This window comes from Fringilla coelebs, assembly GCF_963513975.1.
Source record: "Fringilla coelebs genome assembly, chromosome: 23".
Taxonomy (NCBI): Eukaryota; Metazoa; Chordata; class Aves; order Passeriformes; family Fringillidae; genus Fringilla; species Fringilla coelebs.
The window spans coordinates 6,202,212-6,224,298 of NC_140049.1; the positions used below are offsets into that span (position 1 = coordinate 6,202,212).

The following is a 22,087-nucleotide window of genomic DNA, read 5'->3' on the forward strand; positions in this document are numbered from 1 at the left end:
AGGAGACCTGAGCTTCTTCCTCCCAGCAGTGCCCTCAGCCCTGCTCCTGCACAGCGTCCACCTCCATCAGCCACAGGCCATGCTGTCCCCAAGGGCCACTGCCACCCACCTCTCCCAGCCCTGCAGAGATGGCCCAGAGGCAGCAGTTGCCCCCCTGTGCCCAGTGGCACCCCGAGATGTCCCTGGCAGCCAAACGTGCATTAAAGGACTGTCCTGGGCCGAGGCCGCGTGCGCTCCTCACTGGGGAACTCTGCCCAGGGCCAGGGCCAGGGCCAGGTCACCCTGCAGTGTCCCCATGCTGGCACTCAGACCCCACACCCTGGGCTGCCACAGGCTTTGGGCTTGCCCTTCCAGCCCCGGGTTGCTCCTCAGATCCCACCAACTCTGCTGAGCCCCTGGCCCTGGTCAGGGCCAGCCCTGCTGGGCCTCAGGGGTGCAGAGCTCCCCAAACACCAGCCGGGGGAATAGAGCTGCCTGCTCTCCATCCCAGTTCTCTGCTTCTGGAAAAGCTTTCAGAGCTCCAGACACCAACTCCCCACCAGCTGCCCACCACAAGAACTGCAGCTGTGGCAATTGGGGCATTTCAAGGTTTAATTCCAGAGATGAAGCTATATTTCAGGCCAAACATCCTGTGCTTCCCCCCCAGCCCAACAGCCCCCCAGACTGCAGCTGGTCAGTGAAAGCATCTGAGAATGTGCCAGCTCATTCTGGAGCAGGGCTGGAGGGGTTAATTTGTGAGAATTCAAACTCCTGGCTGGGGGCACTGCAGGAGATGCTCAGCCCACATGCAGAGCAACTCTTGGTAGTTACAGCAGTGCCTTGTCTGTGCTCCCAGAGTATCCAGAGGAATTGCAGCATCCCCAGATTCAAGCCCACACCACACCAGGGTGTGCTGCAGCACCCCCCATCCCTTTGGAGTGAGCCTGTTAAGTGCAGAAAATGCAATAAACTGGGAGCAAAGGGCGGTTCCAGACAGGGCTGGAAGGAAACAGCATCAAAAAGTGTGTGGGCTCCAAGAGAGATCAACCTTCCCAGTAAAACACTGCACTCCCAAAGCAAGGGATGGGAGAGGATGGCTCCATGCAGATGGCTCCTGCAGGACTTCCACAGCACACTCATGGCTGGCAGAAGGAGTGAGGGAGAGGCTTCAGGAGGTGGGTTTGGGTTTGTCTCCAGGACAGCTGAATTCCTCTGGCATCACATCCCTTCCTTTGGCCAGTTCAGGGATCCTGAGCCACTCTGCTCCCTGTCCCTGGGCACAGAGGGTGAGGGGGGACACTACTGGGGACACTTCTCTAGCCCAGCCACCAGCCTCCAAGGCTGCCTCAGCACCCCGCAGCTCCTTCATGGAGGATTCAAAACTTATATGCAAACTCTTCCCCAAATCAGGAATGGATCAGAGGAGGCTGCCACTGGAAAATCTGCTCCTTTGGCTCAGTCTTTGGGATGCTCAGTCCTTGTCCTTCCACCTGACCCTTCACCTCCTCAGCATCCTCAGCAGGACTGGAGCAGTTGCATCGCACACAGAGCCTTTCCCACCCATTTTTTAATCTTTTCATGCTTAATTTGGCCAAGCAGCTGCAGCCTAGCAGGGTGCCAGGACTCCTCTGTCCTCATCCCAGGCACCCCAGGACAGGTTCCAGGCAGGCCCAGCCCTGGGAAGTGTCTCTGTCATGGCCAACACAGGTGGCTCAGCTCCCAGGGGTGCATGGTGAGACCCAGGATCTGCCATGGTGCCCACTCAGGAGGCAGAAGGTTTTGGATAGCAGCTCTCCCCTCCAAGCTCAGGGCCCAGGCAGGAGCAGTGCTGAGGTCTGAGATCCTGGGTTGTCTCCAGGAATCCCCAGAGGGAACTCACACAGGTCCTGGCAGAGGAAGAAAGATGTGCAGGGAGAGTTAATAACTGTGACCTGACCAACTGGTAGAGCTGGAAAATGCAAGAGAGGTTTCATGGAAACAAAGCCTTCTTCAGGCCTGGAACAGAAGCAGAAAACGGCACAGCAGGGGCTGAGTACAGTTCTCTGAGCTTAGTATTAATTATGCTAATCTAGTAATTAAAAAACAGGTGTGGAGTTTGTGGGGTTTGGGAGGGATGGAAGGCAGATGAAAGGCCCAGGGGTGCTTGGTGCTGTGCAGCAGGCCCTGGTCAGTGGTGGCCACTCAGGCTCTCCCTGTCCCTGTGTCTGTCTCCATGTCTGTGCCCATGCCTGTCCCTGTCCCTGTCCCTGTGTCCAGCCAGCCCTGCTCACCCAAAACTGCTGCAGAACTAAACACAGGGGCTCTCCAGGGAGAATCTGCAGCCCAAAGGCAGCCAGGTGTGCTCAGCAAGGTCCCAGGGCCCACATGCCCTTGTCATGGGCTACAGATGGCTTCCTGAGGCCACCTTGTGTTTTAGATTGAGTGGGGAGAGAAAAACCCACCCCAAAACTTTTCCCTCTACAAGATTCCCTACTTTTTCAAGGTATAATGCTCCCCAGTCACTGAGTCCCATTTTCATCCCTCTCCAGTGGAAAACCACACTGACTGCCATGGGAAAACAAAGTTCCACAGATTGCAGTTCTATTAGGAACACAGAAAAAGTGCAGGGGGAAAAAATCTCTTTTAGGGGGACTGAATCTCCAGAGGAAGATGGGACAGTCAGCTCTGAGCTCTCCTGGTTGGATCAGGGACTGATCCAAGCCTTCCTCTCCATCTCTGCTCTGGAGCTGCTCCTGTGGCCCTGGGCCAGCTGGGGTCCCAGGGCTCCAACGGCAAAGGGAAGGCTGAGCATTCCACCCAGGGGGGCAGCTGGCTTCCCTCAGCCCACAGCTCTGCAGAGCCATGGTTTTCCCCTCCCAGGTGACAACAACCCCAGTTTCTGCTCACTGAATTAGAAAGGAACCCTCCAGTACATTTTTTACTGAAACTTCAGCCCAAATGGGGGAGTTCACAAGGCTGTTCTCAGGGAGGGAGACTGATGCTGGAGGAGTCACTGGTGTCACTTTCTAGAGGAACTGGAAGTCAGCCCTGTCTCCTCGAGCTGAGTAGAGCCCAGTTCCCACTGTCCTGCACTTTCCTCCACTGCAGCCTAGACTCCCAAAAGCAAGCAAAGCAATGCACTAGTATCTTAAAATTACACAAACTTCAAATTAAATTGGACAGAAGGAAAAAAAATTAATCAAGACAGTATGGACTTCTGAAAACATCCCTCCCTCCTTGTTGGTTGTAACGTGGTCCCTTCCAAGCAACACAGGGGCTGACCAGTTACATTCAGAAACACCTGAACTGTGCCCAAATATTTCCTTGAATATTTGCAACTCAGCTGGAGACTGGTGCTGCAAAGGGAGGAAAGGTCAGTGGTGATGGGAAGGGAGGGAAGTTTATTCCACAGCCTGTGCAGGTGACTGCAGCATCTTGCCCTGCACAGGGCTGGCACAGGCTGCAGTCCCTGAGGTGAGGCTGAAACACCACTCTGGGACCCCTGAGGGCTCTGGGTGCAGGGTCAGATCCCCTGGCAGGGCCATGGCACAACCCCCTGGTCCTCTGTGTCCCCTGTGGTAGAAACCAGGAAGGAATTTTCCCCTCCTTGAGGCCCCCAGGCTCAGGTGCTGCAGCTCCAGGGAGGAGCAGGGTCCAGGGTGAGCAGGTCATATCCCTCTTGTCCAGCTGCCCTTGCTGGGTCTGGGCCCTGTCCCTCACTGCTCAGGGACTCCTCAGAAATCACAACCAATTCAGGGACAGGACAAGCAAGGAGCAATGGCCACAAACCCAAACAAGAAGTTCAACTTCAACATGAAGAAGAATTTCATTCCTTGGAGGGTGCAGTGCCCTGGAACAGCTGCCCAAGGAGGGTCTGGAGGGTCCCTCTCTGGAGACACCTGGATATATCCCTGTGTCCCCTGCTCCAGATGACCATGCCTGATCCCCAGAGGTTACTTGCACCCCAGCCCCCCTGGGATTCTGTCACTCCCTGTGCTGTGAGGGTGCAGTTGTCACAGAGCTGCTGGAAGTGAGCCAGGCCTGTTCTGTGCAGCACCTGAGAAGTCCGCACTGAAGTCACTTTTGAGGGATGTCCCTCGTTTGCCATCGTTACATCTGGAGTGTCACAGGGATGGCATCTGATGAGGAGGCCAATCTGCAGGGAATGAAATAGCATCCTGAAGGACGATGAAGCACCATGGTGGAACTTCTGAAGCAAGATTTGTCTCTTTTTTTTTAATAAAAAGCTAAATTCTAAAGGAAAATGAGCCCCGTGGAAGCTGGTTCCAGGCAGTTCAGACAATGGATATTCCTTTCCTAGGAATATTTCCTGTCCTAGAAAAGGCTGTGGTTCAGTTTCTGAGCAAGCACCAATTCCAGACCCTTCACAGAGCTCTCTCTGTGCTATCACACACATCTCTCCAAAATCTGAATACATTCTAGGGGGAGGGAGAGCCCTGGACCATTCCAGAGCCTGCAGAGCAACATCCCAGGGATGGAGGGAGACCTCCAGTTCCTCCCAGAGCTTTTAAATGCTGGTGGGACCTTTGGGAGCTGTGGTGGGATGGAGCCCAGCAGGAGTGAAAACCCCTTTTCCTGGCCCTGGAGCCCCATGTCCTAGCTCAGAAGGGAAGCCTGGTAAGAAAATGCTGCTCCACCATGGCAGAGCAGCAGGGGTGAGCCTCAGGAAACAGGCAGGAGCTGAGCTGTGGCTGAGGCTGAGGGACCAGCACAGCACAGGGCATGGAGGTGCAGGGTTCAGAGCTGGGCCCCAGGAGAAGCTGAGGAATGCCATAATTACACACAGTTGTGCAAACTGGGAGCTCTCCACCACCCTGTAGCCAAAGAAACAGGCTCTGCACTGTGATGAGACACAGGACACTGTTCCCAAGGGAAAAACCAGCGCTCCTGAAACTGGTCTATCTCCTTAGAGGGTATTAATGAGTTCTGCTGATCACACCAGGGGAAGCTCTGGGCTCCTCCTCGGGCAGGTGCAGCTCCCCTGGGCAGAGCAGGGGAGAAGGGTTTGGCCCTGGAGCTTCTCTGCTCAGGGCACATCTGCAGCTCTGCTCCCTTGGCCACGAGCACAGAGCCTTCCCCTGGGGGCTGTGGGTCTGGAACAGCAGATGGGACAGCCTGGAGAATGGAGCAGGTCTGGATAAACATCAGATTGGTTCTCTGGGCATCCCTTCCCTCACAGACTCATCTCTCTGCCTGATTTCAACACCCTCAGCTCTGGGACCTACAGCTTGGGCTGTGCTTTGATGATGAGCTCACGGTGGCCTAAATAACTTTGCTAAGGGAAATCCGGTCTGACAAAGGACTGCTGTTTGCTGAAGGCATCAATGAGCTGTGCATAAGGGTGACCTGGGACACAAGAATTTTCCTGGGATTCCAGAAGCAAAGACCTTTAGGTCAAGCACAGCTCAGAGGGAAAGTCCAAACAAAGCTAAATAATCAACCAGCGGAGAGGAAACAGCAGTGAGATAACAAACTGCTGATAATTCCTGCGATTTAGTCACAGCAGAGGGGAAGACTGGTGATGCAGACATTCAGAAAGATCTGGCAGCACTTGGAGTTTGGGGATAAAGTGGCAAAGGAGGTTTAGAGGGGTATGAAGTGACACATGGGAAAAATCCAGCATGACTTCTATGAGATGAGGGGCTCTGGACCTTGGCTTTACCTCATTGGGGGTGAAATTTTGGGGTTATGGTGGACATGAAAAGATGTGAAGAACATCAGGGAAAACAGGAGCTCCATGGCAGCAAAGCTCTCCAGACATGAGAGGTCAATGCTTTGTGCTGCTGTACAGCCCAGCAGGACCCATCCAAGATAAAGGAGCAGATTCCCAGCACTGGGGAATAGGCCTTGGGAACTTCTTGTGGAAGGGTATTTTCTCCTCTGACCATTTTCCTGGGTTTGAGGGAAATGCGGCAAACCCATGGAGGAGAAAGCCTCTGAGGGATCTTTAATAAAGAGGAAACTCTGTTCAGCTCTGACGGTTTCTGAGCTGCAAATAAAGCCCCAGGAAGGGGCAAGTGTCAGCAAGGGGGCGAGTGTCAGCCAGCCTCATCCTCTGACTAATCCCCAGGCACTAAATGCCCATCTAGAATTTCTTCAACTTAATAACCAGAGGAATTGCAGACTGGGAGGTTTTATATTCCTTTGCTGTGTAGATCCTAGCTGGGGGTGTTCTTTCACTGCCACGTTCAGTCTAATCCTTTGGAAAACCCCGCTAAGTCCTGTGCTCCAGTGCTATCCTTTGGCAATGAGTTTTGCGAGCGCCGTGCTTGCCGTGCATTAATCACAGTGTTTGTATTGCTCTAGAGGAGCGGCTGGTGCTGGACTGCTATATATAGTCTGTCAGCAATTAGCAGGATGCTTGCAAGGTTATTTAAGTAATTTTTTTCCCTTATGCCACAACTAACTGAATTCTCTGTATATATGAAAACACTTGAAAGAGGAGTGATTACTGTGAGAAGAAAGAAGAGCAGAGAGCGAGCCCTGCGTGGAGCGGGCGGCTCGTTTGACAGGGCTATCTCCTAGAAATGGGATTTTAATCAGGAACCTTTGATTAAAATCATTGCTCAGGTCATGGCACACCCCTGTGGGCTGGAGGCATGCAGGGCCAGCCCAGCCTCACAACCAGTTCCTCGGGCTGGTGCAGGGATGGATCTCACTGGGAGCAGAGGCTGTACTCAAGAGGCCCTGGATGACATTTCCTGCAGGGAATAGTGCCTGGCAGCCCAAGCACCGGGGTCGAGGCCATGCTGTGGGAAAATCCAGGCTGGCACCTGGCTTTTGCTGTGCCTGGGCCCCCCATCCTCCCCTAAGACAACCCCCATTCCCCCACTAAAGGCAGTGACCCTGTGGCTTCACCCCTGCCCTTGGCAGGAGGGGCTGCCCTGTGTAAGGGTTCGGGTCTCCAGGCACAGCCAGAGGTAGGATGGGTTTGATGGGCTGGGTCTGGGTGAGGGATGAACCTGGGCACCAGGTCCTCTCTGGCACAGGGCTCCAGCACACAAAATCTGGATCCCCCCATGCCCCAGGCCCCTCCCAGACTCTGTGAGTGCTCACTGCTGCAGCAAAGCCCAAGAATGAGAAGACCTTGACAGCTCCATGTGAGGCATCTAGAAAGGGTTGGAAGGAGCAGGGGACCCTCCCAAGCTCTTTGGAAAGGGCTGCACTGCGCCCAGCCGGAGGTGTTTTAATGACTGTTTTGGATCCCCGGGAGCCAACCTCCTCCCACTCGGCCCGGGGTAATTCACCTCCTCCGCTGGGCTGCGGGAGTTGTTGACTGGTGGATTGCGGCTGGTAGAACAGGTTCTCTGCAGGGAGTTGTCTCCGAAACCCTGGAGACGTGGATGGCCCGAGCCGCGGGTCCCGGCTCGGAGCCTGGCAGCGAGGAGGGCTCTGGTTTTGCGTGGCACTGCTGGGCAGGGCGGCTCTCGCCCCGCGCCGCTGGCACACAAATCACAGCCCTGCCTGTGTCAGGTAGATAAGGAACCATGTGATGCAGCTGGTGGGAGCGGGAGGCAGGCAGGGTGAAGGTGCACAGGGAAATAACCTTGCAGGGAGTTCCTCCCTCCCTTCTCGGGGAGCAGAGTCTTCGGGCAGCGCTGATCCCGCGGCTCCCTTGGCCTGGATGCCTGCTCAGGTTCTGGGGGCTCTCTGAACTCCCGGGTGGCAGCAATGTCCTTCAGCAGAAGGAACTGGTCCGATCTCTCCAGGTAAGTGCTGGGGATTAATGCTTAACCCTTTCCACCGCCGGCAGGGAGGGCTGAGGGTGGGCTGCTGGTGGCCGAAGGGGCTTGGGGAGGATGGGAGGAGGGGGCAGCTGCCCCGGGAGTGTTTGTTGTTTGCAGAGGTGAATGCCAGCCCCATGGAGAGCTCGGCGCTCCTGGAGTTTCTTGTGGCTGGGCAAGATCAGAGGCGTTTTTGTTTCTGCTGCCTGGGGAAGCTGGGCCAGGCACAGGAGAATTACCTGGATAAGCATTCTCGCGCCATGCTGGATACATTTTGGGTCTGTTTTGCCTTTCTCTGGGGAACAGACTACCTGGGCTGTGCCTCCAGCCTTGCTCTGAGCTGGCTGGGGGCGTTTCCCCTCCCCCCATGCCCATGCAGCCCCCGGGTGCGTGTCCTGCTCTGCCTGCGCAGGCTGCAGCCCCTCCTGTGCTGAGCAAGCCCTGATTCAGCGGCACTGACTGAGAAATCCCTGAGCAATCCCCGCAGCACTGCCAGCTCCCTCGGCCTTCCCAAAGAGTGCTCCAGAGTAGGGGAGGCTCCTGGGCACCCTGGGCTGGGTCAGGCTCTCGCAGGAGGCTGGAGCGAGGTGGGATCAGCCCTGACCCCCTGCAGACCCCAGGGCGCCCCGCCAGCCTGGGCTGCACAGGAGCAGGGATGGAAACTCAAACAGAGCCACGCTGTGCCACAATCAGAGCAGGAACCCTGGCCCAAGAGGATGTTATGGCTCCAAGACTTGATTGCAAACCTCAGTACCAGGGGTAAGAAGGGGGAGTTCATAGAATCCCAGACTGGTTTGGCTGGGAAGGACCTTAAAGCCCATTCAGTTCCACCCCTGCCATGGGCAGGGACACCTTCCACTATCCCAGGCTGCTCCAAGCCCTGTCCAGCCTGGCCTTGGGCACTGCCAGGGATCCAGGGGCCGCCACAGCTGCTCTGGGCACCCTGTGCCAGGGCCTCCCAGCTCTCACTGTGAAAAACTTGCTTATTTTAATTGAGACCCCACTGCTCAGAGGCCACCAGCTCTCAGCTGCCTCTGGCATGAGTGGGACAGGTCCAGAGGCCACTCCAGCCCTGTCCTGATCCATCTCCCCTGAGCCACAGACCTGCCCCAACACCAGCCCAGCTGGGTCCTGCACCCTGTGTGCTTCCCAACCCTGGAAGGCATTTCCTGAGCTCTCCTGAGATGAGGCAGCACTGAAACAGCAGAAATGTCAGAAATCTCTGCACTAATCATTGACAGGCAGGAGACGACAAGGCAGGGACACTGGCCAAAGTTTTTTACTCATCTCTTTCAGTTAAAAAAGGCAAGACAGCGAAAAATGAATCCCTCTTTGAAAAGAGGAGGGAAAGATTAGCAGAGCAAATCCATAGCCTGATGGGTGGATCACTTAATTACAAATAACGAAGAACTCCCTGTGGATAGTGCCAGGTTTTGTGCTGCTTCAGAGGGAGCCACGGTAATTCGAGGCAGGAAAATCCCATTTTCACTTTGAAGGAGGCTGTGTAAAATCAAAGAAGTACTCGGTCGTCGTGAGGATTTAGCCCGGCATTAGTGCTCCGTGCTGTCACTGCCTGAGGGACAGGAGTGTAGAGGACCCGGGATCTGTGTCCCTCCGGGAATCTGCCGCTGGGACGTGCCCCGGGAGCGCCGGGGTTGTGCAAGCACGGCCGGGCTGCTCCAGCCGGGGATGCTCCCTGGGCACATCCCAGCCTTCGCCAGCCGCGTCTGGCCGGGTGCCGAGCGGGCATCGGAGCCCGCCCGGAGCTCCCCAGCCTGGGTCCGGTTGCTGCTGGGGCTGTTCGGCTGCGGGGCCAGCGGAGGGAAGGGCAGGGCAGGGGAGGGGAGGGCAGCCCAGCCCTGTCCCCAGCCCTGTCCCCAGCCCGGAGCTCCCGGCCGGGTTCTCGCCCCCTTCGCGCTCCGCTGGCCCCGCCGCGCTCCCGCCTGCCCCGAGCAGCAGGAACAGGAGCCGCGAGCACTCGCGGGGGGTAAAGCTGTTTAATTTATGACCGGCTGGGATTACTCAGTAACTCGGAACCAGCCGCGAGTCCTCGCTCGCTGTAATGCGGCCCTGCCCCTCTGACTTTCGCTAAAAGTCAAATTCATGGCAAAGGCTGAGCTGGGATGAGGTCCTGGCACGGACCCTGCGCCGGGAGGCTCTGCTGGGGTGCCCTGCAGTGTTTGTGGCTGATTGAGGGCTCGTGTTGAGGGAGAAGAACCAGGCTCTGAAAAGCTCCATCAGCCAATAAAAATATTTTCCAACACATTTCATGCACCAGTACAGAGGGTGGGCAGTTTTGGCACAGAGAAAGGATGGCAGAGCTGGTGTTTTCCAGACAACTTTTTATTCCGTGTGGCATTTTATTAAAACAAAACAAAAACAACAACAACAGCAGCAAACAAACAAACAAAACCCAAAACAAACAAACAAAAAAACAACCCACATTTGGGTTGTGCAAAATAAAATGCTCAAAGATGACTCCAGACATCATCTTTTTGACTCAGTCTGTGATTATAAACAATTCCCAGTCCAGGCACATGCAGGGGGGAAGAGGAGCCCTGCCAGCCCCATTCTCAGGCAGAGCCTCTCAGCAGTTGCCTTCAGCCTCTGATACTTTTGCATCTGAGGCTTTTTGCTCTATAAAAATTAAATTGCCATCACCACATCTTGGTTTTGGCCTAAAATCTTGTGCCATAGTGGTTACCCTTCCAGTTTGTGTGGTTGAGGTTTGTGTGGTAGCTCAAGGGTCCTGGTCTGGCTGAGTTACAGGTTCAATATCCTTCCCCTGCAAGGTTTGCTTAATATAGGAACTCCTTTGAAATGAGTGCTCCCTCAAGCAGGAGAAAATGGGAGTTGGGAAGTCAAGTGCTTGCTTTGGGAAGGGCCTGCATCAGCTGGCTGGAGTGAGAGCCCTTTGGGGAGCTTGGCTCGTGCTGGCCTCGCTCTCCTCCAGCAAGGTGACTTCTGCCAGCCCTTGGCCTTGCCCAGGCTGTAGCAGTTCCTTTCTTATCTGGCACCAGGGCTTCTGGGTGCCCATGCGGGACACAGCCTCCCCATGTCCTTGTGTCTCCTCCCAAACAGCCTGGCCAGGCAGAGGACCCTGGAGGATGAGGAAGAGCAGCAAAGAGAGCGCCGGCGAAGGCACCGGAGCCTGCTGTCATCCACCTCCACGGACGAGGAACCTGCCAGCCCTGCCAAGGACACCAGCCCAGCTTCCAGCAGGTCTGTGGGGTCCTGCTGGCACTGGCCTCGCTCCTGACACCGGGCCCTGGCAGCTGCTGCTGTGCTGGCTCCTGGCTGAGGGAGGGCTGAGCTGCGGGCAGAGCTCACAGCCTCGGGAGGAGGGATGGGCTCCCGGGGGGGACAGGGAGGAGTGGGGGAGGGCTGGTGCCAGGGCAGAGCTCAGGGTGGTGCTGCAGGTGGGATCTGCAGGCAGGTAAGGGGTGCCCAGCTCTGCAGGGCAGGAGAGCAGAGCAGACAGAGCCTGGCTGGCTGTGCTGCCCCTCTGAACCTCACAGTGACGCTGTGGCACCTTTGCTGGAGTGGGGATCTGACCCAAGGGCATTCCACTGGTGCTGCCGAAGTCCCTGGCTGCAGGGAGCTGGGGTTTGGAGGTACTCTGGGACCAGGCTGCCCTTACACGACCTGACCCACTCTCTAAATTGGTCCTGGGAGTGTCCAGTATTTAGGTGGTTTGTGTCTGCAGTGAGGCTCGCACTCCAGAGGTGTTCCTGTGTTTCAGACAGGATGGAGTTGGGACACTTGGGCTGGATGGGGGCTGGGCATGACTGAAATGAACCAGGTGGGAAGGACAAGTTCCTCTTCCCTGGTGCTGACACAGGCTGGCCATGTGGTGATTGCGATTCAGGAGGAGGGCAAATATTATCCCATCTCCTCCCCAGTCCTGGGAGTGTGCAGACACAGCCTGCCAGGTGCCCTTCTGCCCCTTCCCAGGCCTTGTGTCTGTTTGCCTGGGGAAGAAGGGGAAACAGCTTTTCACAGGCCGTGTTGGGACTGTGGGTGGACCTGCCAGAGCAGATTGGCTTCCAACCAACATTTCCCACTTTAAGTTGCTGGGATTTTTCCTAGTCCAGTGAAGATTCACAGCCACACTTCTTATCCAGCAGCAGCCCCAGACTGCCCTGAGCCTGGATCTCCTTGGCACAGGACTTGGTGGGTGCTGGTGTCCTGGGATGAGGCTTCAGAAATGCTTCATCTCTATGACAGAAAGGAAAAAAAAAGAATTTTAATCCAAACTTTTTTTCAGACAGTCGAGCTGGGGTGATGGGGATGAGAATGGCTGCAAGCCCTGGTCTGCAGGGAGGACTCCAGGATGTTTGTGGGATTTTTATGTCCCTCCCCAGAGCCTTTTGCCTCACTTGCATCATAAAATCCACCCCTTTAGCCCCAGGTGCTGTGTTTGTCACCCCATGTTGTCCCTGTCCCTAGACCTTCATCCCTGGTGAAGCCGCAGTCTCCGGAGGATGGGGAGGAGCGAAAGCTCTCAGAGGTGCTGAAGACACAAGAAGGGAGAAGAACGAGGTGCCTCCCACCTGTGTCCGAAAAGTTGAGGCAGGAGAAGGAGCAGAAGGAGCCAGGAGTGGGAGAGAGCTGCCAGGAGACAGAGGCACAGCCCCGCGGGAGGCAGGAGAGCAGCCGGGCTGCAGAGCGTGCTCAGGAGGCAGCCCGGGGCAGAGGGGACCCGCCCGCAGACAAGAACCTGGAGCCAGCCTGCGAGAGGAAGGTGGTGGTGAGGGCACGGCTCCAGGACAAAGACCAAGGAGTGCAAACTCCTCGGGGGGAGCAGAGGAAGGAGGCAAAGGAGCCACCAGAGGTGGGGAGCTGCCGGCTCCGGGAGGTGAAGATCCTCACCAGGGTGGGAAACCGCAGCACAGAAGAGAAAACCTCAGTGGTGACCTCATCTCCAGAGCAGCAGGTAAGCAGGAATGGATTGGGCACCAGGGGTGAGGTCCTGGGTGCTGGGAGAGCCAGAGAAAGACACAGCCCAAAAGTACCAGGAGGGAAATGGGATTTTGAGGAAGGATTTTCAGAGAGCTGCAAAGCACGGGGTGGTGGAGAGGGTCCCACAACCTCCTTCCCCTCCCTGGTCTGTGCTGTCCTGATCACCTCTCCAGCACGTCCTGCTGATTGCCATTAAGGGGGCACTGAGGGGCTGTTGGGGACTCTGTAAGTCCAATGGAGACAGGAAAGGTTTGGAGGATTTTGATCTCAAACTTTGGCCTCCAACTTAGTTCCTGCCCTGACTGTTCAGCTCCTGTACCTCAGCCTGCTCTGCAAGCTCTGCAGGGATGCATCTGAGGTCTCCTTTTTCCTAAGCAGCCATCCAGGAACCCCTCAAAGCAGGTAATCCAGCTGTCCCCTCCCCAAGAGGAACCTGCAGAAAAGCCAGACCCTTCTCCAACTCACGTCACCTCCATCCGAAGGGCCAGCCCAAGAACCGTCTCCTTCCGGGTAAGAGCTGAAGCAGGTGGGGACAGGATTCTAGTGGGGCAGTGGAGGATGGGGGGAAGGAAGGATTGCCTTGGCTTCTGGATAATGTGGGCAGAACCTTTTCCCAGAAGTGTGCTTACCCTTGGTCTGGGCATTGCAGTCCTGCTTCCCTCTTCCCCCTGTATTCCTTCTCTGTGTCTGACTGAAGGCGTGTGAGGGTGAACATATCCAGTTCATCCACCTTGTGCTGGCCAGAAAACTTATGGGAAGTGATGAGAAAACAGGGAACTCATTGTCCTCAGAATTTCCAGAGCCACAGGAATTGCCATCCACCTTCCAGCCTTTCCAGTCTTATGTGAAAGTGCAGGATAAAAATAACATCCCTCCTCCCTCTCATCCCATGTTACAGTCTGAGAATATATTTCATTTCAAAAGAGATCTCTGGAATAAAGTGATTGAAGAGGCTGGGAAAGCCTAGAACTGTCAGGATCATCCCTGCTGTGAGTCAGGGCTGACTGGCCACACTTGACTGATTTCCATGAGGCTTTACTGGGAATAAAACTGTTATCACCATAAAGTGTCTATGGTCTGGGGAGCTTTGATAAGAGATAAGCGCTGGTGTGGGTGCAAATGGAGTTTTCCTGAGGGAGATCACTGAGATAGTGTCTCCCACGCTTATCTTGGATAACCAAAGTTCACTGCAGGATCTCCTCTCCTTGTCTCTTCCAGATCATCTCCAAGAAGCAGAAAGAAGAGAGCCAAAGCCCTCTCACAAGGAGGTCAGCACCTCTTGTCGTGTTGCTTTGTTCCTGCTGGGCAGGAATGGCCATCCTCTATTTTCCAAGGGAGGAGGAGGTGCTGGGGCCTGGCAGGCCTGGCACAGATCTGCTGGACGTTGGTCCCCAGCCTTGTGGAGTGGGCGGGCAGCGATGCCCAGCAGGGGACAGGACAATGTCCAAGTGCAGCTTGCATCTGAATGAGATCCTGGAACCACAGAACAGTTTGGGTTTCAAGGGACCCTGCAGATCTCATTCCAACTCCTGCCATGGGCAGGAACATCCTCCACTGTCCCAGGCTGCTCCAATATGCCCCAGCAAAGCCCCACTTCTGTGGGGTTATGTAGCTCCATGTTGGTGCCTGTGTGCACAGGTCCCATCCATGGGAACATCAAACAGCTCCACGAGCATCCTGACCTGGCTTTGGTGGCCAGATCAGGGGATCCTCCACCCCTCTGTGGGCAGGTGTGTGCTGTGGGCAGAGCCACACTGCCTTTGGGGGCAGTGCAGTTCAGAGCTGGCGGAGCTGAACCCAGGACAGGCCGAGGAGCTCTGAGGTGTTTTGGTGCAAAGGCAGTGACACCCAAGAGCTCGGTCACCAGCAGGGACTGGGCTGCTTGGCTCACCTGGCAGATAGATGCAGGAGGGCTGGGTGGGATGGGGCCTTCTCCTGCCAAGTGCAGCTCCCAGGACCATGGGCTGATCCCAGGACATCCTGGCGGGGCTGGTTTCAACTCTTCCCTCATCTTCCCCAGTGCAAGTCTGAGGATCCCAGGCAGCAACAGCACCATTGGGGAGAAGCTGGAAAAGTACAACTCAGCTGTGCAGGTACCAAGGGCCCTCTGCAGAGTCAGGTGGGGGTGGGGAGACAGAGAGGGGTGGCCTGGAGCAGAGTGGGGAGGGCCTGAGCTGCACCAAGTACCAGAGCTGATGGGAGTGAAGGAGATGGAAAGGGAGGAACAGGGATTGGCCTCAGGGTTTTAGGAGCAGGGACCCTTGGAGGGGGTCTGGGGATGCTGCATGGCCCTGCAGAGAGGAGATGTCCTGTGGAGAGGGTCTGGGGATGCTGTGGTCCGTGGAGGGAAGCAGTGCACAAGGCTGTGAGCTGGTGATGGGCAGGAGGGGACCAGACCCCAAGGGGCTCAGGATATGAGCCAGAAGCTGGACTTTTCTTTTCACCCCGGGATGCAGCACAGCCCTGCTGACGCCCCTCTCTCTCCCAGCGCTCGGAGGGGGTGAAATCCTCCGTGCCTGCCCAGAAGAGTCGCCTGCTCTCCTCGGAGGGGGTGGCGAGCAAGCGCAACTTCTTCGAGAGAAGCGCTCCCAGCAAGGCGGAGCCGGCGGCTCTCAGGAAGGTGAGGCAGGAGCGGCTGAGCGGGACCTCGAGCGGGGCTGTGCTGGGCAGACACCGCCTCTGGGGCAAATCTTCCCCTCTTCGGCTCAGCCTGGCAGGCTGCGGCAGGGATCGGGGGGAGCTGGGTGCCAGGGCTGCCCCGGCACTGTGTGGGTTCCTGCCGAGCGCTGGAATTTGAGGAGCTGGGATGGATCCAGTGTGTGGGCTGGGCTCTGCTGCCGCAGCTCCGCTAAGTCTCCCTGTGCCCTGGGGACCGGGCCGGGTTACATTCGGGCAGGGAGAGCCGCTGCTGTAACCCTGGTGTCCCTCTCTGTGCCACAGGACAGCCTGAAGATCCCAGGGTCGGTGACATCCCGCATTAATCTGTGGATCAGCCGAGCTCAGGAGCCTGCCAAGGAGGAAAACGGCAAGGTAGCAGCTTGTGTCAGCCTCAAGTGAGAGCCCTGAGAGCAGGCAGTCTCACAGGACATGGTGCTGCGCCTTGGGGCAGGGTTGAATGCTGGATGAACCCTTGGCTGAACCTATTAGAGGGTTTGGGAGCAGTTTAGCCAGGTTTGGAGGTCTCAGAGCTGCAGGACCACCATGATGATATATCAGGGCTCTACTTGTTGCTGTGTTCTGACTGTGAGCCCAAAATTTCCAAGACAGCTGATTCCAGCCCTTGGTGGGTTGAGGAGGGAGAGGAGCCAGCTGGGTGCATGTCCCAGGACATGCAGGGGTACCTGACCCTGCCCCCCCAGCATGACCCCATCTCTGCCATCCCATCTCCTCTGTCTGGATGAGCAGCTCTGCCTGGGGCCAGTGGGAGAGGAGCTGCATGTTCAGCCCTTCAGCTCTGAGGGGCTTGGAGAGGTCCTGGTGCATGAAGGGTCTGGAGTCATCTGCACCCCTACGTGAAACCAACCCCCAAAAATTAGGGGGTCTTGTGGCTGTGGGTGCCAAGTGCCCAGCCAAGGGGACTCAGAGGTCATCACTTGGCCACTGTGCAGGAGAGAGACAAGAGAGCCTTTGGCCCCAGGGTTGTTTGGTGTTCTAGAAAGGAGGGGCTCAGCAGGTCCTGAGGTCTGACTGCTCACAGCAGGGAGGGCTTTGGCCACTGCTCGTGGCAGCCAGCTGGCTCAGGAGGGGCAGCTCCAGCCCAGCCCTGCAGCCAGGGAAGGTGAATCCAGGCTGGGCTGGGACATCAGCACTGCCCAGACGTGTCTGTGCCAGGCAGCTGTGCCAGCAAAGGGTTTGCTCCTGGAGTGACTCCTGGGGAAAGCCGGCAGCTCCTTGGTCAGTTCTCCTTCAATAGCACCTGCTCCACTTCTGTGGCTGGAGCTGCACTTGGCTTTGAGGGTCTCCCAGGTGCAGGATCCCAAAGCTGGCTGGTTTTACCTGGATAATGTGTGCTTCAAGGTTTGGGTACAGTCAGACCAAGCCAACACTGCACACGATGCGTGGGGAAAACTTTCTCCGGTCGCTTCTGACTCTCCTGTTTGCAGGAAATCCGGAGAATCAACAGCCTGGCAAAGCGAGATGTCTGGATAAAGCATCCTGGAGACACCTCTGGAGACACCAAGGTAATCATGGAGCTGCTCTGGAACCTGGTGCATCATCTGAGGCAGAGGCAGAGCCAGGATGTAAGGGGAGAGGTGGTATGGGGTAGTCAGCACTCTGTGACTTTGGGAAGTCAGCAGGAGGGGACAACTGGAGGCATCTGTAAGGGAGAGGAGGACTCTGGTCTAGGAGGAGAAGGGAAGTGGCCTGTCATGGGATTTAGGGGATGCCTGCCTGCCCCATCCCCTGGTGGGACAGCCACTGTCCTGGTAAAAGCAGCTGCATCTGGGGGGGTTGCAGCCTCAGGCACAGCCTCAGTGGTTCCCACTTTCTTTTGCAGTTGCAGTAATACCAGCTGTGCTATCAGACCATCTGGGAAAAACTGGTTTGCTCCAAAGATCAAAGCCCAGCCCTACCCAACCGTCCAGCAGCCACTGCCACGAGTCCCCTGTGCCATGTGTGGGTGCAGCCCAGGTCATGGGGTCCTCTGCTTGTGGGATGGGAAGGAAGAAGCCTGGAAGAGTCTCCCTGTGCCCCCAGTCCCCAGTCACTGCCTGTTTGTGGGTGTCCAGGCCTGCAGGCTCCCCACAGATGCTGAAGGCAAACTCCTGCCTTGTTTGCCCAGCACATTTTGCTGTTCTGCTCCTGATCTCTGCCTGTGCCCCAGAACTGCCCTGGCAAAGGGGATCCCCCCACACGGCTCCCTGGCAGCTGGAGGATGTCAGTGGGGCAAGAACCTGCCTGGCTGAGGGAGTTCCAGCTGCACATCCATGGACCACGTCCGTGCCTGCTGCCTGGGGCAGGTGGGGCAGGCAGCTGTCACCCCTGCCAGGCTGTCACTGCCAGAGGGGCCCAACCAGAGGCTCGTGAAGCTACATGAGTGCTCGGAGATGTCTCATGGAAGAAGGGGGGACTTGGCCCTGGTGTTTCTCTCCACACACAGCTGAACCAGAGACTTGTCCTTGTCCCTGCCATCCCCTGCCCCTGCAGGCAGTGACCCTTCATCCAGTGATCCAGGGGAGGGTGAGCTGGCCATGGCCACAGCACTGTTTTGGGGGATTTTGTGGAGCTGAGTGCCCTGTGCTGGGCCCCATTTCCCTCTTGCCTTTCCTCCTGAGCCCTTTGCTGTGCAGCCCCTGATCCTGCATTCCCATGGCTGCTGAGCCCACCCAGCAGGGATGGGGGATGCTCTCTCAAGGCCTTTAGGGTGGCTTTAGGGTGCCTTGGGCAAAGGGCTCAAATTCTCTTCTTGGGGCCATTCTTTGGGTTTGGGTTGTTCCTTGTCACTGTGGTGACAAATTCAGTGTGGGAATCTGCTGCTGCCCCTGGAGCTGATCCTGCTTGTTGGGCTTGGGAAAGGACTCTGTGCCTTTTTTTGTTTTCTAATAAAAGTTTCTCTTTCTAAAACAGTCATGGTCGCCTACTACTGGTCTGAGACTGGAAAATGTTTCCTTCCCTTCTCCCAACAAGGAGAAAATAGGGAAAACCCCGAATCAAATATGTCCTGGGGCGTTAAAACCAGACTCTTCCCTTCTGATTGCAGCATCCCGCGGTGGGAGCAGCGGCTGCGGGAGCCGGGCCGGAGCTGCCAGGCAGGGTCTGCTCGTGTGCCTTATCAGCGTCCCGGCCGCGGTGACAGCTGGGCTGGCTTGTGTCAGCCCCTCGGGCACTCACGTATCTCGCTCCGGAGGGTTTAAAATAGCAAATCTCTGAGGCCACACAATAGCTTGGGCTTATATGGGCTCCTGGGGGGGAAGGGGGAGCGGCGGAGGGGGCCAGGGCCGCGGCTGCCGAAATAGCAGCTCACAAGTGTTGCATTCCTCGCTGGGCGCCGGGCACATTCCTGCGGCGCTGCCCGCCCCGGGGTGGGCGCTGGAGCCCCCTTAAAGCCTCCTAGCCCAAAGAGCCTTTCCCAGACCCCGCGGCTCCCCGCGCTCCCGGCAGCTCCGGCACCTGATCAGGTACGGCTGGGGCGGCGCCCGCCCCTCCGGGGCATCGGCTGCGGGATCGGCTCCGGGATCCGCTCCGGGCTCAGGGTATCCCCGGCCCCCCCTCCGGGGCATCGGCTCCGGGATCGGCTCCGGGATCCGCTCCGGGCTCAGGGTATCCCCGGCCCCCCCTCCGGGGCATCGGCTCCGGGATCGGCTCCGGGCTCGGGGTGTCCTGGCCGCTCTCCCGGCTGTTTTATGCCATGGAGGCATTCCCATGCATAAAGCATCTGGAGCCGCTCCAGTGGGTTGTATCGCCGTTTTGGACCCCCCTGATGGGTGCCCAGGTGGCTCAGATGGGTTTTGGCTGCCCTGGTTCCAGGGAAATGTCCCGGATTCCCGTTATTCCCTGTGTCTGCAGTGACAGCAGGGATGCGATGCCCACGGGCAGCCCAGGGGGTGGGGTAGGGATGGGATGCTCCTGTGCCTGGTCTGACCCTGCCAAGCAGGGCTGGAGCAGGGACATGACCCCTTCCTGGAGCCAACGGTGGGAAAGGAGAGCTCCATGTCTGGGCAGCCTGGAGGAAAGCAGAGACTCAGAACTGTGGAGGGTTAACTCAGCCCCAGAGCTGTGAGCAGCCAGCCCTGAGCTAAAGGACAGGGGGATTTTGAGGAGTGTGAGGAATATCTGGATTGTTTAATACACAGCAAATTCTGGGAGATTTTTTGTAGTCAGTGCAATATTTCCTCTTTATCTCTGCGATGTCTGCTGGGTTCTCCTAATTCTACCAAATCAAGATATCCAAGCTTTAATGAAAAGGTTTTTGTGTTTCTGTGCAGAGGATGCATAAATATTTCCTTGAGCCACTTTTTCTTTTGTGTACCCTCTTAACAGCGCCAGACTTGTTGCTGTTTCCTCAGCTCTGTGGGATCTAATGGTGTCTGAGGGAGGAGGGCAGTGAGAATGTAGGACGAGGCTTTCACACTGTGGGGACTGGGAACCCTCTTCTCCCGTGCCATGAAACGATTGTGTGGAGCTTTGGCTGCTCAGATTTGGCCAAACTTGGGGCATCAGGACCGTGCTGAGCCTGGGACAAAAGTGGGAATTGCTGTGGTGGGGAAGCAGGGATCCTGGGGATAGTGCTGGAGAGGGTGCTCAGAGCCAAGCCCCGGACCCATCACAGGAAGGGGAACAGTGGTGGCAGGAGCAGGCGGTGACCCCGAGGCAGAGGGGGGCCAAGTTCTGCCTTTATTTGTCTGAAAAAGCACCTTGTGAGGAACAGTGAGATAGAGACCGTGGTTATGCCAAGGTTCCCTCCTGGAATGCCCCTTTGCCATGCCTGAGCATTCCAGCCCTGGATCCAGCATCCTGAATAAGCACTCCTGAGGCCTGGCCTCCCCATCCTGGGTAATAAATGCCTGACAGATGCAGCCAGCAGCAGTTGTTCCCAGACTCTGGGTAGCAGGAGCAGGGAAGCCTTGCTGCTCTGGGAACAGGTGGTTCAGCACATGGAAGTTATTTCTGAGCTGCCTTGCATCGTCCTGTGGCATCTCAGCCCTGCTGAGGGCTGGCACGAGCAGGGGACAGGGCTGGGCTGGGGCTCTGGGCTGGGGCTCTGAGCTGCTCCATGTCTGGGGATGGGGCTGGTGGGTGCAGATCTCACAGGGCAGTGCTGGGTGAAGGTCAGATGAGGTGAGATAATGAGCAAAGTCCTCCTGAGCACAGCTGGGAGGGAGATAGGTGTGCTGGGAAGATGAAAGGCTGTTTCTGCAGAGGTTTTACCCTAAAAAGAGGGCTAAGTTACTAAACCAGGCTGTAAATTATTCCTTTTACCTAACAGGGGAAAAATGCACCTGCTGATCCTAGGCTTCCCCTTTCCCAGCAGTTCTGCACTTGGAGGGCTGGGCTGGGAGGGTTTGGTGAGGGCTTGTGCTGTGCCTGGTGCAGAGCTGTAAATCTGAGAGAAGGGGTCATCCCTGGGCTAAGAATAGTCAGGAAGCAAAACAAGCTGAACACTGCAATGGGGTGATTTTCCTGTCCCCTGAGCAAACACAGCCCCTGAGAGGGCTGGGCCAGGGGGTTGAGTGCCCTGGACATGGCTCCTGACAGAGTTATCGGTGTCACAGGAGGTTGTGTCCAACCTCCTGCCTCCTGTTTGGGGCATGCTGTGATCCTGGGGCAGGAGGGGGGCAGACACCTTATCTCTGCTGAGATAACGCTGTCACAGCCTGGCTGGGGACAGCTGGAAGCTCCAAGTGCTTTGGAGAGAGGCAGCATCTCTGTGCCCCTGTCCTGGTGCTGAGGGACAGGCTGTGCTAGCCCTTATCTCACTTCTAACCCTCACTTTTTCCAATCTGCCTCCAACTCTGCCAGAGGACCAGGGATGTCAGACACAGAGGAGGTCACCGAGGAGTATGAGCAGTGAGTGGGATTTTTATCACCCTTCTTTCTCCCTCTCCCCATTTTCCCCCTGCAGCATTGCTGGGAGCTGCTCTCATTGTTACCCCAGCGCCCACCATGGACCCCCAGGCTGTGCCCTCTGCCTTGGCAGTGCCTGACCCCAGCAGGGGCAGCTTGTGCTGGGAGCTGTATCCACACCCCTGGGCAGCACAAGGATGATTGCTGTGTTAAAAATGCTGCAGTCTCAATCTGTGGGACAGAGATGGGAAAACCCAACCTGCTGCTGCTGGGTCCTGCTGCCACATGCAGATCATCACTCTCCAAGGCCCAGATTTGAGAGCAGCTTCTGCTGATGGAGGCTGCTGGGCCAGGAGGCACATCCTGGAGAGATGGGGCTGGGTTATAGGGGTGAGCTCCAGCACAGCTCCCACTTCTCATTCCCCAGCAGAGAAAGGGGACCTGAACCCTCTGGTGTTTCAGTGCCACACCAGACTCGTGTGTGTCACCAATCTGTCCCCCTGGAACAGGCTGTGCATCTCCCCCACGGCCAGGGAAGGACTTGGGGGCAAAGGTGGGATGTGAGATTCCCATTTCTGGGATTACAGGCTGAGGTCACTCATTTTCTCATGCTGCAAAATGGGTGGGATGGGGGGGGTGTGCCCTGACCACTGTCAAAGTGCCAGTCCAGACCTTCAGGCCCTGCTGTCCACAGGCTGCAGGGTGACCTGGGCCTTGTCCCTGTCCCCAGTGCCACCTGCCAGCCACCCAGCAGCCATGGCCTGTGCTATGAGACAGGGGAGGCGGCCTTGAGGAATCCCAAACTCACCCCAGCCTCACTGATGGCCCCATTCCAGCAGCTCACCGTGGCTCTAAATTCCTGTTGTGCTTTGCAGGGAGCAGGAAGGTAAGAGGACATGGAGCACCTGCAGCTGTCC

General features: G+C 56.9%; 1 protein-coding gene across 1 annotated transcript; it reads left to right on the forward strand.

The window, feature by feature from the left end:
- Positions 1–7,650: 7,650 nt before the first annotated feature.
- On the forward strand, positions 7,651–17,953 carry LAD1 (ladinin 1; the record flags this gene model as incomplete). The annotated part of the gene is made up of 10 exons (XM_084220779.1): positions 7,651–7,688; positions 10,785–10,925; positions 12,153–12,639; positions 13,041–13,175; positions 13,884–13,933; positions 14,686–14,758; positions 15,154–15,285; positions 15,606–15,695; positions 16,769–16,846; positions 17,164–17,953. The coding sequence occupies 10 exons, from the start codon at positions 7,651–7,653 to the stop codon at positions 17,170–17,172; spliced, it is 1,233 nt and encodes a 410-aa protein (XP_084076905.1). The 3' UTR covers positions 17,173–17,953.
- Between the last annotated feature and the right edge of the window lie 4,134 nt (positions 17,954–22,087).